Source organism: Pithys albifrons, chromosome 4 (assembly GCF_047495875.1).
Source record: "Pithys albifrons albifrons isolate INPA30051 chromosome 4, PitAlb_v1, whole genome shotgun sequence".
NCBI lineage: Eukaryota > Metazoa > Chordata > Aves > Passeriformes > Thamnophilidae > Pithys > Pithys albifrons.
In genome coordinates this window covers 32,085,630-32,100,809 of record NC_092461.1, presented here as the reverse complement: position 1 = coordinate 32,100,809, position 15,180 = coordinate 32,085,630, and the positions used below count along the sequence as shown (strand labels likewise).

The following is a 15,180-nucleotide window of genomic DNA, read 5'->3' as shown; positions in this document are numbered from 1 at the left end:
GACACAGCCTGTGGTGAGATGCTAAGGCAAAAATCAGCAGAGTTTTGTGAGACATATGGGCAGGTAGCTGACACCTGTGCTAGTAAATAACACAGGACTGAACAGGCTTTGGTGCAGATCCATGATCACCTAGAGCCTTCTCCTGTGAGTACAACCCTTGACATTGTTTCTGCTCTTGCCACCTTGATGCCTCCCAGGCAATGCTTGGGCAGGGCTGGGTGGTAGCACAGCGGGGCATCTCCCGAAAGGCAGAGAGACAAAGCTGAACCTGGTTCAGATCTCTATCCTGTGTACTCCTCCACTGCTTCCCAGCAAGCTCTGAGCTCTTTACTCCCATCCCAGGTCCTCAGCTGTTCCACGGGACATGGACAAATGCTTCACTGCCTGGTATGAAACCAGTCTGCTGAGCTGTAGCTCTGCCCACACTTTATTTCAGATGCTTTGAACAGAAAACTGCAGCTACATCGCTGTGTCGCAAGCCACAGAGCAGGCAAAAATTGGCCTTTGAAGACATGATACATTTTGTTTATTTACAAATTGATCCAGGGGAACAAACAGTGTGTCTGCAAGCTGCAGAGCTGCAAGGAGTGTGGGCCACATTGGCACCAAGCTGTGTGTGATGAAAGCAGCCCAGATCTGACTCCAGATCTGAACTAACTTCTCGACGCAGCTGAGCTGTGTCCTGTCTGGGAGTGCCAGCTTGGATCAGCATTGGCTCAGAAGTTTCTGTATCTGTTAGCTATGCAGGTGTGCAAAGCACTGGCCAAACCAGGACTGACTTTACATGAAATGAGGCTCATGAGGCTCTAAGGCACTTCTGGCATCACATTTTAAGGCATTTTTATATTATTACTCAAAATCTTGAAAGGGTTTTTTTCTCTTCACACCTAAACCATTCAAGTTTTTAACTTCTTCCAAGAAATACTGAGTGATACATACATTCTCACTCTGCAGCAAATAGGAATGCGCATAGCACAGTAAAACACAGTTGATAATAATTTTCATCTAAACCTTTTACCATTGTCTCAAACCCAGTTAGCTAACTATTCAAACTGCACTTATCCTTCACTGAGAGTTCCCAAAATCCTTTTGAATACCAGTCCCAAAGCAGCAATACTGAACTACATGGCTAGGTGAGCTTACGTCAATATCCAGTTCAGAGTCATAGGTGATGCCATTGGTGCTGAGCAGAAAAACATGCAGCCCACCCAAACCACTCTCTCCTCAAGTGCACTCGAACACCAGAACTCTAACAAGCTGCTAAGAACATGCTGTATAGGGACAGACAGTACAATCTTATGGTATATTTCTTCTTAGAACATGAGAATACTTGAAAAAAAATTTATATCAAATTCTGCAGCAGTCAGACTCAGGGTTATGGGGCTATATTAGTTGTTGTATCCACACCCAGAGCAAAAAGCCATAAAACTTTACATGATACCTAGAAGTCTGTGCAAAAGATGGCATAACTCACTGCACTGTGGTACATCTGTGTAACAATCGCTTTCCGAACAGGGAAAATATTTTCCCTAAACAGAACTATCTGAACAAAACAACCAAAAAATCAGCAGTCGCTTTAAAAGCACGGATGGTATTTTTTTGTCCCCCTCTACGACTGACACATTCATCTGGATACTAATAAGAACCAGGGTTGTTGAATACACATTCCTTCAGAGTTGAATTAAAGGTAAAGGTAAAGGATTTTCAGCAAAATGGACTGAAAGAGAGGTAAAGGGATTTTTACCAGTCCACAAGAAAAAAGGAGTGGAAGGTTAAGGCAAGAAAACTGGTTCATGGCCAGAAAAAAAAATTTAAAAAATAAAATAAAAAAAGAAAGAAAGCTGTACCTGCTGGCTGAAAAAGAGCCTCTTACCTGTGGTATTCCATACTTGTCAATAATCTGCCAAATATACCAGTCTTCTTTCCTGGAAGCCTTTCGGAATTTGAAGGTAGTTACAAAGGCATATTCATCAGGCAGACCTTGTGGAAATACATCCCTGGCATGGAGAAGAGAAAGAAAGCAATGTATCAGGCTCAGCAGTGAAGAGCAGAACTTCTAAAACTCTCTCCATGTCCTAGCAATGCTTCCCAAAAGTATCATTATAGTTCCTGCAAAACCTGCTTTATTTGGCAGCCTGCAGAGAGACAAACAGGAACTTGTGCCCTCCAGGTGCTTCTGTCCTTGAGAAGCCCTTTTTCATTCCAATGGTGAAGCTCTCAAATTGAATAAGAAATAGTGAAAATCTGCAGTTGAGCATCCATCATGTTAAAAAGCTTTGTTTTGACATGATGCTTCTGTTCATGCAATCTGTAAATAATTCTGTCCTTCTCCAGGTGCAATGGAGACCTGTGACTTTTGAGAATGGGTTGGATCATGTAAAACCCTCTATAAATGTACTAAGTTATAGCGACAAATATTGTAATATTTGCCCCAAAACAGGCACTACACCTCATGTAGATATTCCTTGGCTGCTGGCCTGTAAGAACAGAAGAACCTTCTCAAATCAAACATTGCAAACATATTGGGCAGAAATTTCCTTAGTGACACTATGACCCATGCACATCTGAAGTAAGCAAATTCAACAGTTTTCCTCTACTCCAGCATAGAAACCTGCCGTATCATAGGGATGCAGGGCTGGACAAAAAGGGTAACTAATCCAGGATTTTTTGTAACTAGCCATTATTGGATGCCTAAGAATAAACAGAATAAGCATATCTCTCCTATGCACCCCACCCCCCCCCGAGATCCAGGAGTCAAATTCAGAGACAAATGTAATTTTTATAACAATAACCTTTTATGGATTTATCTTATTTGTATTTCTGTACCTTTCCCTTGAACTCAGGTAAACTTGAGACATTAACAACATCTTTTAGCAAGGAATCACACTCTGCTACACACTGTATAATTAGCCCCTCCTGTTGTTCAGGACCTAACTCAGATCTTATCAGGGACAGCACAATGAACCTATTCTTATTTTACTTTCTGTAGCACTCATGGTTTTTCGAACTTTGCCTATAATGCATCTAAGTCATCTCTTCTCCCACCGGAAGAGTCCCAGTTAACATTGTTCTTCATACCTAAGCCAGCCTGCTGCTCTGATCATTCCTGAATAAACTCTTCCTAAATATCATTTCTTTGCTTCAGGACATATGAGCACTCAGGCATAAGCACTCATTAGAAAACAAAACACAATGGCAGCAATTAATGAAGAGCAAGTATGAAGACAGATTCTCTTAAAGAATTGATGACATAATCCATCACTATGTAGAAACTGGCATAGTCAAAGGCATATAAAAGCAGAGGCCTTTAATTGTGTTAAAAGAAAAAGTCCTCAAAATTTCCAGAATACTCTGCTTTGCAATTGCAGTAAAGGTTGAGAGCTTGTCTTTCTTAATGCCAAAATATTCAATGATATTCAATTTGCTTTGAATTTCCTATATTTTTAGCCAAGTTATAAATTCAGAACACTGTGGTTTCATCCATTACTGTGTTTTTCACTGTGTAAAGTGCCCATGCAGTATATGCACCATTATAAGCTGGTTTTCCTTCTTGGGCACATGGGCACTCACTGAACTCTTCCAACTTTCTCCCAAAGAAAACTGAACTTGGTTCTCACTAGATCCTCTGCAAAATCCTTCCCTTAGTAGTGCAGACAAGGCTGTCTTATTTCTTGGTACTAGTTATTTTAACCAAGGAGGTCCTAGTTGGCAGGAGGTTAGCAAATGTGATGCCTATCTACAAGAAGGGCCAGAAGGAGTATCTGGAGGTGAACAGACGTAGGATTTGGAAAGAGTCTTAAACTAGATATTAGGAAAAAAATATTTACCAGAGAGGTTGTCAGGCATTGGAACAGGCTGACCAGGGAGTTGGTGGATTCATCATCCCTGAAAATGCTCCAAAAAAAAGTGATACTTGTGGACATGGTTTAGCAGTGAAAATGGCAGTGTGGGATAACAGCTGGACTCAATGATCTTATAGCTCTTTTCCAACCTTAATGGTTTTATAATTCTGGACACCCCTGAGCTGGGAACAGGAATACCATCAAGCAACCTTAATTTCATAAAGGGTTTTCAGATGCTTAATGCTTAGTGCCCACAGAAAGAACTGGGAGTTGGGTACCTAAATATCCCTGTGACACCTCATCACACATGGCTGACAAACGGTCCATCGGGTAGATTTAAACTGACAGAAAGCTATAATGACTATTACCTGCCACCCTCAACTGATTTTTAAAGCAGCCAGGGAACTGGCTGCAAGTTCCCAACAGAGAAAGTTTTCATGCCAAAAGCAAATCAAGACACTCTTATTGCTCTTAGAATGTGATAAAAGCTGTTTCTGAGGTCATTGGTCCCTGCTTCTTTTACAGAGATGCATTGCTACCTACAGAATAAAAACTTTGTTTAGGAGTTTTCACTTATTTCCTCACTAAAAAGTGATCTCCATCTAGAGTTTTGGCTTTACTTAGGGATCCAAGGGCAGGAATTGCTGTGCCCAAAAATGTTTTATTTTCTTCTTTCACACAAGGCTGAATTGAACTGATGATCCATATTATGGAGCTTTGCTGGATGTCTGGTACCCACAGGGAGCACTCTAGCAGCTTCTTGGTCTATAATTCTGACAACAGGATAGATTGCAGAAGAAGTCCCTATAAAACTCCAAGACCAAAAAAAACCCAGTGCTGCAGGTTTGTTTAAGAGTCAGTTAACTCAACTAAAAGGTCAGGTGAATCACAACTTTTAGAGAGAAAAAATTTTCATAACAAGAAGGATTTTCACAACACAGAGTCAACCTCATCCATACATCGTTGGCAGACATCTTTTTGACTTGTAGATCAGATACCTCAGTGAAGGAATAGATACAACCTCTCTAGATAATTTCTTTCTGTCTTTTGCTGTCCCATGTGCTGCAAAAACAAAACAAAACGAAACAAACCACCAAAAAAACCCCCTATTCTAATTCTCATTTGCTGTAGTTTAATTTTCCCAAAAAAACATTTTTCCACAAGGATCCATGTGACAACTTCTTCTCCTCAATTCGATGCCATCTTTTCTACATTTTTCAGCTCTCCCTTCAGCCTTCTATGCTCTAGAACACCAAAAAGCCTTCAGTCATTCCACCTCCATCATGCTTAATCTCCTTTTCCTTGTTAGAAATAGGAAACAACAAGGGACTGCTTGAGATCATCTGGCCTAAAAAAAGGTTTTTGTTGTGTTTAGATTTCATACATTTAATTTGTTCCCATTCCTTCTCATTCTGTCAATGAATATGACTAAGGAGATTCTGGCTCCATCTCCTTTGCTTCTTCCCCATCAGGTACCTCACATGGATAAGGTCCTCCCTCCCTGAACCTTCTCTCCTCTAATCTGAATAATCTTAGTTGTCTCTGCTGTTTGTCATATAAAATATATGTTTGGGAAGAAGTAAGGAACAAGGAAGCTTTTAACAGGTGTCATAGTCAGTGCAGGAGGTTTTGGTAGCTTTTTGTATAATTTCTTCCCTGTGAAGGAGAAAAATGATGAGACCAGGGCAAAAGCTCATGAAGAAAACTAAGGTGAATGACCGAAGTCAAAGCTGTTGTCAGGAGACAGAGTTCCCAGAAAAGCACACCAAGGTGTACATGCCCAAACAACCCAAGATTCAGAAATTGGGGAAGACCAATATAAAGAGCAAAAAGATAAGAACTAGAAGCTTGACCAAGCATCAGATAGTTCTGTGAAGTGGTACCCAAGATCATGATCAAGTCAGTCTGGAACCAGAGCAGGCAAGAGAAAACTGAGGGGTGGACATGGCCAGGAACAAGGCCCTAGAGTCAGGACTAAGAGATGCAGATGTAGGACAAAACAAGACAGTGAGCCAAAATCTTGGCATTAGACAAGAAAACAGTAATGAGAAACAAGCCTGAGCAGTAAAACCCATAAATCTGGGGCACAGTTTTGGCCAGAAGATCCACAGAGGAGCTGTGAATAAACATCAGGACAGCCCCAGTTACATGAGGAGTGGGCAAAATCCCCAGCCAGATTTCAGAACCACCCCTCAGCCAGCTACAGAGACTTATGAGTCCCTCGGTGGTCAGGTCATTGACTGCATCCAAGCTCCTGTCTGCTGTATTTGCCTGCTCACAGATGATGCCTCACCACAGAGAAAGAAAGTTCATAGTTGTAGGTTACAGATCAGCAGATGAGTAGGCACATTTCCCAGACAGCTAAGCTGGCACTTTGTAAAAGTACTATTGCTTACATAAAAGGAGAGAAATCCTTTAAGGAGATAATAAAGTGAATTGCATATATTACTCATTTAATGATTTTACATCTAATTATGAGATATTGCTATCAGTTGCTAAACATTGCTTGAGGTTATCTGCAAGAGAGGACAGATGTTTTTGTTTGGTTTATTATTCCAGTTATCGGTTTTGTGCAGCTTTACAAGATTTTATTTTCTGTGAGCAATGACCCTATATGCAGCATCTTAGAGTTCTGGCATAAAAAGACTAAAATGAAGCAAATATGCAAACACCTTCCACAGTGTTATATCCGTTTGGGTTCATTCCCAAATCACAAGAGTGTGGAAGTTACAATACAAAAGTCTAAGAACATAAAAGTCCTTCTTTAATTCCATGTTTCAGAATCATTCAAAAGGAAGCTTAGTCATTTCAATCTACTAATTAAGGATGTTTTACTTCTAATTGTCTTGGGCAATAAAATATTCTACTTGTTTTAAAAACAACAGCAACAACAAATAAATGGGTGCAATCTGAGCAGACAGAAAGCCGTCATAGCTGGTTGGTCTGGCTTCACTCCCTCAGTCTTTCTGGGAAAACAAAAACAGAAAAAACAACAACAAACTGCTTCAACCCTTAATTTGCAAAAGAAATTCAAATGGACAACTCTCTGTAATCTGTGATAACTTTTTTCAGTTGTTAATTACATTCATCATGAAACCTTTTTTCCTGCCTTTCTTCCCTACTGGGTTTTGATGCCATTAACAAGTAGCCACTGACTTTCACTCTACCATCATCCTGAGACAAAGACCCTTTACTAAACTTTGATTTCCCAGAGGTTTTTACAGAGAACAATCACTTCAGTTGTTAATAGCATCTTAATTTTACCTGTCTACACTGCACTTCTAGAATTTCTTACTATTAGACTTGCTTCACAGCTCTTCAAACTCTCATTCACCTCATTTCTATCTATTGAATTATTGAAACTAAGACTGGACGTAACATTGCAGCAATAGTGACTGAGGACTGAGTTGCCTGATATGAAGACTCTCAGCTCATACTTGACGGGTCCTGTTTATACTTCAAGGATTGCACTAGTTCCATTTGCCATAGCATCAGCCAGAACCAAGAGATTGCTGTGAGACAAATGAAACGTATTTATTCCTATCTACATCCAGTTATGTATATACTAAGACCAAGATGTCCTTAGTTGGCTGGGTTGAACCAGATCACAGATCATGAGCTTCCCTACCCTTAGACTTGATAACTTTATGGACTTTGGAGCAAAAAGCTTTCCTTTCAGTGTATCATAGTTCTACTTTTTTTTCTTTTTAAACTGTTTGTTAATATAGTGAAAGAGGAGGAGAGGAAAAGGGCAAATCAATCCAGGTTGGCTCCAGAATGAAAAAAAAATGCTATGAAATCAAGGAAACATAACTCCCAGGAAAATCTCAAAGACACAGTGAACTGAATGAAAAGTGCTAAAAACAGAATAAAAATAACAGCCCTCATCCATAGAAAGGAAAAGAGTTACTAACAATTTTTAAGCTAAAGTTCAAATCAGCACAGAGAAATTTACTGCAAAAATGTTAATGATGACAACTCAATCTATGGCTCATGGCTACTCAGTGAAATTATGCACTCACTCTTTTCAAGATTAATGCTAGTAGGGCTGCAGTGATGATCCGAAGAGAAACTGTTGTGATAGTCTACGACACAACTGTCAGCCTTAGGTCCTAAAAGGCTCTGAGGACTGAATTCATGTTGACATAGGATTAAAAAATGCTCATTCTTTCCAAGGCAAAAGACTGTATTAGCTAACAACATCTACCAGGAACTGGTATCTTGTGTTTAGCGAATTTCTGTCCCAATGGCAGTGCTACCAAAAATTCCTTTCAGAAGCTATTTATTGAGCCCTAAATTCTTTTGTGAATTTCTTCATACTGCTCCTCAGAACCACTGAGATACACCAAACTCATTTCATACTCTACCAGAATAGAGCCCATAGTTGATGCAGAGGCTCTTAACCACATTGTGTATATTTTCTGCCAGCAGAAGTGAAAGAGCTGCTCAAAGCAGTAGCACGTGTAGGTACCAGATAACTACTACAAGGTTAACTGAGAGGAACAAAATAATGTAAAGCAGAGGTTCCAATGAAAATAAAGTGAAAAAGCAGGCTACTCACTCAGTTTTTTGAACAACAGGAAAGCTTCCAAGTCGTACATACGCACTCTGAATTCCATTTTCTTTCATTCCAAAAATCTGCTTCACACTGAACAAATCCATCAGGTCAAATCCTGTGCGTAACAGAAGTATAAATACAGGACATTGATCAGGCTGTGGGACATGCCTTCAACTTTATTTAGATAGTTATCTTAGCCCACAGATAGCACTTCATAAACTAGCCATGTTCTCTTGAGAAAAAACAGAACAAAATTCTGACATGGTCTAATCTGCTTAGTCCAAAAACTCAAAACCAAGCATAAATTCAAGATGTAACAGGCCCTGGACAGAGCTCTCCAGAAATCAGTGGTTAATGTTTTCATTGCCACAACATCCTGAAAATGCTGTATAATTCATTAACCCTCATGTAGAAAAATGTACAGGTGCAGACTGAAACACTTATTCATAGAATCATAGAAGCACAGAATGTTTTGGGTGGGAAGGGACCTTCAAAGATCACCTAGTTTCAATCCCCCTGCCATGAGCAGGGACACCTTCCGCTAGACCAGGTTGCTTAAAGCCCCATGCAGCCTGGCTTTTGAACACTTCCAGGGATGGGGCATCCACAGCTTCTCTGGGCAATCTAGTCTAGTGTTTCACCACACTCATTGCAAAAATTAATTCTTTATCTCCAATCTAAATCTACCCTCTTTCAGTTTAAAACTGTAGCCCCTTGTTCTGTCACTACAGACCTTGATAAAAAGTCTCTCTCTCTGTCTTTCTCACAAGATCTTGTTATATATTGAAAGACCATGAGAAGGTGCTCCTCAAGCCTTCGTTTCTCTAGGCTAAACATCCCTAACTCAGAATTTCTTTGCAGCAGAGGTGTTCCAGACCTCTCATCATTTCCATGGACCTCTTCTGGATCCACTCTTTTAGGTCTGTGTCTTTACTGAAAAGCACTTATCCAAGAAATTTGACTACAAACACTTTGCATATCATTTTAATATGACTTAGTCCAATCAGCTTGTCATTATCATGAACTATTAATCTTGACCGAAGATCTTTGTCTAAATCTGACTTTGTTCTAACAAGCTATTATTAGCTCAATCATAAACCAAATTATTTGAGTCTATGCATCAATATGGTCTGAGCCACAACGAACCCTGACAAGGACAGTGGTACCATGGTCAGGAATGCATTAACTTCCTGGAGGTACAGTACTTTATGGATGCAAACATCCTGCCTTTAGCACCAAACTGGCTCCACAAGATGCAAATCCAAACTAGGAGCCACTCTCAGAAACAAATACACTGTGGAATGACAGGCAAAGGTGAGTACTCTAAAAGGCAGATCATGAGCAACTGAGCAGAGAACGTGCTTTTCTTTTATTTGAGCTATTCCAAACTCTTCTTCTGCTCACACATACACAGTTACAGGTATTAACTCCTGTCTTTGTAATTCCAGCACACAAAACCTGGTGACATAAGAGTAGTAACTTATTTCGATAAATGGGTTTTAAACTATGCCAGTTCTTTTAACTTTGTTCAGTTAGTGACCTCTTAAAATTTTTCTAGGATAAATAAACATTTTTGCGTGATTAACTTAAACCTGGTAAGTCTTGGATTTCTTAGTTGCCTTCACGAGCCTTTCAGGCTGAAAGGCACTGCCGAGGTTGAACACAGCTGCAACATGAAAAGGCACCCAATTAATGATATAATTCCTCACATTAATATGAATAAATAGTGCAAAAACCTGTGTGGGCCAGTCCCTGGGCAAAACAAGAGGCAGAACAGGGTTTTGGGCAACCTGGACTAGTGGAAGGTGTTCCTGCCCATTGCAGGTACTAGATGATCCTTAAGGTCCTTTTCAAACCAAACCATTCTGTGATTCTGTGATAGCTGATCACAAATAAAATGCAAAGCTTCCCTCATTTTCTGGACCTTTTCTGAAGACATAACTTTCTCTGAGGAAATTTAATTTTAATTGTTTGCAAAGAGAGAAATGGTTGCCTGGTGCCAAGCTGAGGCCCTCAGCATTACAGTAACTTTCCTGGCTGTCAACAGCTTTTCCCTCCTGTCCACTCTATTTTCAGCTCTTACCGGACATTCAGGAGGGCAAATAAAGCGGTTAAAATGCTCCAGGGCCTCATGGCTCTACCTCATAATCACCTCTGCAGCAACTCCAGTGACACACCTTCCTGACATACTGCAACTAGCCATGACTGCAGCTATAAATCACAATAAATAGACCCTACCAGAACACAAGAGCACCCTCCTGGCTATCACAAAACACAGTATGACTTGCCCATATAAGCCCTCCCATAGCTCATTCCACCATGCAGGACATATCCCTCATCTACACCAACCACAGGAATGTGAGGAAGGCAATTGAATGTAACTGGCAGGAAGAGACCACACTGAATGGGAAGGGAAATTGTTAACCATTTGCAGGAGATGAGCTGTGGCTGATGAAGGCTAAAATGCTGCCCAAGTGACATCATTATGTCAGGTCACCAGAAGCCAAAAATACACAAGTGCAAGACACAGTGAGACAAGAATGGCTTGCCAAGTTTTCCCATCATTAGCTCAGACTCAAAGTTGCTTCCATTTTCCCTGTCAACTCAGGCAAAGGGTCACATCATGAGCAACTCTGAAGGTGTATTCATTAAGATGTTTTTCCAATAGAAATGAATTGTCAGATTCAACCAATTTCTTTTTTTTTTTCCTTTTTGGAGGTTTGCTAGCAAAATGTAGTTTCAAAAGCCTAAATAACTATGAATTATAAATAAAGTTATTAAAACTATTTTGCAAACAGAACTTGTTGTAATGAAAATAAGTCATGCTCACAGCTTAATGTCATTTACGTTCAGGATTGGATAAAGCACACAAGTAAATCATAATAGGATTTTCCTCTTTCAGGCTATGAATTGGCAAATTGCAAATTTCTTTATATATTTTTTCATTAAATGGTGGATCTGGGTTGTCCTTTGAAAAATGTCATGCAAGTCCATGGGAAAGGTAAGTCTTAGAGTCCTCACCCAAACCCAGTGAAAGGATTTGTTTCAATCACACTATTTATTTGTTCTGTGTCAAATTTAGATATTGCCCCCACTATCCTCAGAGGCAGAACAGGGTTTTGGGCAACCTGGACTAGTGGAAGGTGTTCCTGCCCATTGCAGGTACTAGATGATCCTTAAGGTCCTTTTCAAACCAAACCATTCTGTGATTCTGTGGCTACAGAGCATGTCACAAGGGGTTCATAGGGCTACGTGTCAACTCTCTAGACAGATAATAATAGAGATTCTCATTCTGTTTGGCACAGATAATCAAATAGAGGTGCATCTAGGGAAAGATCAATCTCATTCTGAAATAGATTTCAAAAACATATATTTCCCTAACTTGACATAAAGAAAGCTTAGGATGCTTCAGTTGCAAGTTAAACCTTACACAATAAAGGTCTACAGCTGGTGAGATAACCTCCACTCCTGAATACTCCATTGCAAATCAAAGCCCTTGGAGGTAATGGACACTTCTGTTGCTGAAGGATTTCAGTAGCAATACAGAAAATTTGTCATTGGGCCATAACACTAAAAAGTTAAGAACTCTGCCAAGGATGAGATGCATCTCATCTGATTTTAGCTTTCTGCAAAGGAGACATTTGATGTATGTAGGTTGCCTCAGTTCCCTTTTGGATCAGCAGAGAATTACAGCAGTCTGTAAAAAGAAACTCATCACATCTGTCTCAGACTGAGCTAAAGACAAGCTAAACCCCTCTTTGGCAGTGCCTAACTACTTCCATTCAGCAGAAAGGGAGCTCACACTGACAGGAATTATCAGAAGTAATGAAGTTGTTTAAGATGTATTCTGCTTATAAGGAATGCTCTGCGTTTTGGGCAGTGAATATTACTACTATAAGTACTAATGTTACTACTATAATTTTGTTTACTTCATGTACCTGGAAGTACTTTGAATGGAATATCTTCCCTTGACTTTAGGACTGGAACTGGGATTTTAAGGGAGACGGGACAAAGATTTTAATTTTAGTTCTTTAATCTTGCATCACAATACAAATGTAAAAAATAAGCAATGCTTTGAGCATTTCTCCAACACTAGAACAAGATATTTCCCCTGACGGCGTTTGTCCACCAAGAGTACATTGAAAACTACTTACTGAGGACTTTCCCTAAATAGTTTAATGTGTCATACAGCATTTCTGTGCTGGACTTTCAGCAGAAATATGGACTGTTTTTTTGATTTTTTTATCACCAAGGAAGCACCACATTGTCAGGGATATATGGAAAATGAGATCCTACACATAACTTCCAGGTCCTCTCTACAAGGGAATGGGAAAAAACAGACCTGCCTAAATTATCATGGATGAAGGTAGTTACCTATTGCACCATGCTCAAGCACAGGGTGAAAGGGTGGGACTTTCCTGTTCTCAGTTGCTTGGATTTAAAAGGTTTGTGTACCAGGGCAGGTGTGGTTTCCCAATTTGCTTATAAACTGTTTAATCAGTAATGCCATAAATATGGTATTTAATAAGATGCTCTTTGATCATGAGCTTCTTACTTCACTAGAGCTTCTAAAACAATATGGGGCCACTGAAACCCTTTAAAATGATTACATCTCCTGAAAAGCAGCAGACCCTAGTCCAGATTAAAACTGAAATATCTGAAACAGTAGCTCAGATTTGTAACAGCTAGAAAAGTAATTTCTTATACAGTGCTCTGCTGATCAAATCAGCCGAAATTCTTGCTACCTGCAAGTAATAACCCCCTTACAGGAAGCAGCCTTTTTCCCAGAATCAGCAAACATACCCAGATCTTCCTGATACAGGGAAAAATGGACAAGTTATACATCATCAAACTGTAATATGCAGACAGACTTTTATGGGACAGATGTCCACACTGCACCCAACAACCTAAAGCATGGCCAAAGAATGATCAAACAGCTCTGTACTTGTCCTGTGGTCTTACAATCTTTGTTGCAAGGTAATTATCTGAAGATCAGAATACAGGGGCCATGCTTGGTTTCCCTGAGTATGAACTGGATTTCTGCCTGGCTCCATTAAGGATCTGATACGGGCAGCATGGTGGCAGCTGTTGTGCATGTTGAGATTTTCCTGACTGTTCTGTGTTCAGGGGCAAAAAACCACAGATTTAAAACAAAATCCAAACCCATAAAAACAGAGTAGCAAAGGTAAGATTTCAGCCAGAAAACAAAGCAGTGAGCACATTTGAAAAGACTTCTCAAAGTAGGATAAAAGCCACTGACTTATTTTGCCCAAAGAAGATTTCTGGGGAAAGTCTCCTGCTTTGCATCCCCAAGGATCCCAAGATAACACTCACAGAGGGAACCACTGGGCTACTTCTAATTGTGAAAGTTTTGTTGAAGCAACAGCCTGGAGAGGAATGTGGAAAGTAGGTGAGAATAGAATCAGAAAAGACACTGGATATCACAGCCTCAAGTGTGGTGGCTGGAATATATTTACTGTGGAAGACTGCCAGCCACAACATGAGTATCAAACAAAGCAGCTTTTGCAGGAATTGCTCTTTACTCTGGTCTTGCTCAAACTCTCAGCTGAATTATCAGCCTTCTCAATGCATTGATAGGGATCATCAATAGCCAGGATCATGGAGGTTGTCATCGTCTACTGGTTCTCTGTGACGTTTGGAAACAGCAATCTCTATAGTTTGTGATAAAACAGCATATTTCACTTTTACAGGAGGATAGTCAATGGCAATAAACTTTACTGTAGACCAAGGCAGTGTATAAATTCCTATGAAAACCATATCACTTAAGAGTCTTCCAGAAAATACATGATCTTGTCAATTTTCTTGCCTAACATTTCTGCAATCTTGAAAGTTAAGCTTCCATGGATTGTCTGTGCCCACAAGGAAGAGCCTGTGTGCTCACTAGATCCTCACTGTCCCTTCTAATGCCTCCAGTATGGTCTGCAAGGTTATCACCACTTTTTCTTACCTATCTTTGTTACTTTCTGTGCTAATATATACACTAAAATAAAAGAAAAAAATATGGTATCGTGCCATAGTCTAAAGTTACATGGTGTATTTAATGAGATATATCTAACAATTAGTTATGTGAAGCCAGGGTGTAGATGAGGGTTATTTTTCTTTTACTGTATCTAAACATGTGGCATCCTTATCTTGCTCATTGCTTTAGGGTAAAACCAGCTATTTCTGGACAGGCAAGATGTGTCTCAGTTCAGAGATGGGATAGACATAAATTGTCCAAATCCTAAAGGAGAGACCTACTACGCTCAGCATCTCTTGCTGTTATTGTTATAGTAGCCATCATCTGCTACACTATTTTTGCTGTTCATGACATTTCTTCCTCCATGGGAAAGGAAATCGTGTCATGAGCTGACAGAGTATCAGATTTTAGAAATATTTTTAAGTCTCCATCTTCAAGGCTTTTCCACCACAACAAAATTTCCCACATCCATATCAGTAAGTCAGTGCTCCAATCATAGTCCCACGTGGTGACAGGAAGTGGTATTTCAGAGGGAGTGAGGTGCACAGTGATGCTGTCACACAGTTTGATTCAGCATTATCAGCCAGCAGTGGTTATCTGACACAACCAAAGCATTAAGGACTGAATCCCTGGAGGAACAAACTAGAGATTTATTGGCTGCCCACAAGCCCTGCACGAAGCAGTGAAGTGATGGCTAAAGGGGTTGCACAGGTCATTACAAAAAATTAGTTTCCTAAATCTTACTAGAAGCTTGCAAGGGAATTTTGGAACTATAAAACTTTCAAAATCCTATAGATTAA

The 15,180-nt window shown here is 39.9% G+C and overlaps 1 protein-coding gene across 1 annotated transcript in view; it reads right to left on the bottom strand.

Moving 5' to 3' along the window:
* COL22A1 (collagen type XXII alpha 1 chain) overlaps positions 1–15,180 on the bottom strand; it is a 205,888-nt gene that overhangs the window by 133,075 nt on the left and 57,633 nt on the right. Inside the window, exons 4-5 of the mRNA XM_071553031.1 lie at positions 8,404–8,515; positions 1,874–1,997 (exon numbers count right to left, since the gene is read on the bottom strand). Of these exons, the coding sequence (XP_071409132.1) occupies positions 1,874–1,997; positions 8,404–8,515 (236 nt within the window). The remainder of the gene's footprint in view (positions 1–1,873; positions 1,998–8,403; positions 8,516–15,180) is intronic.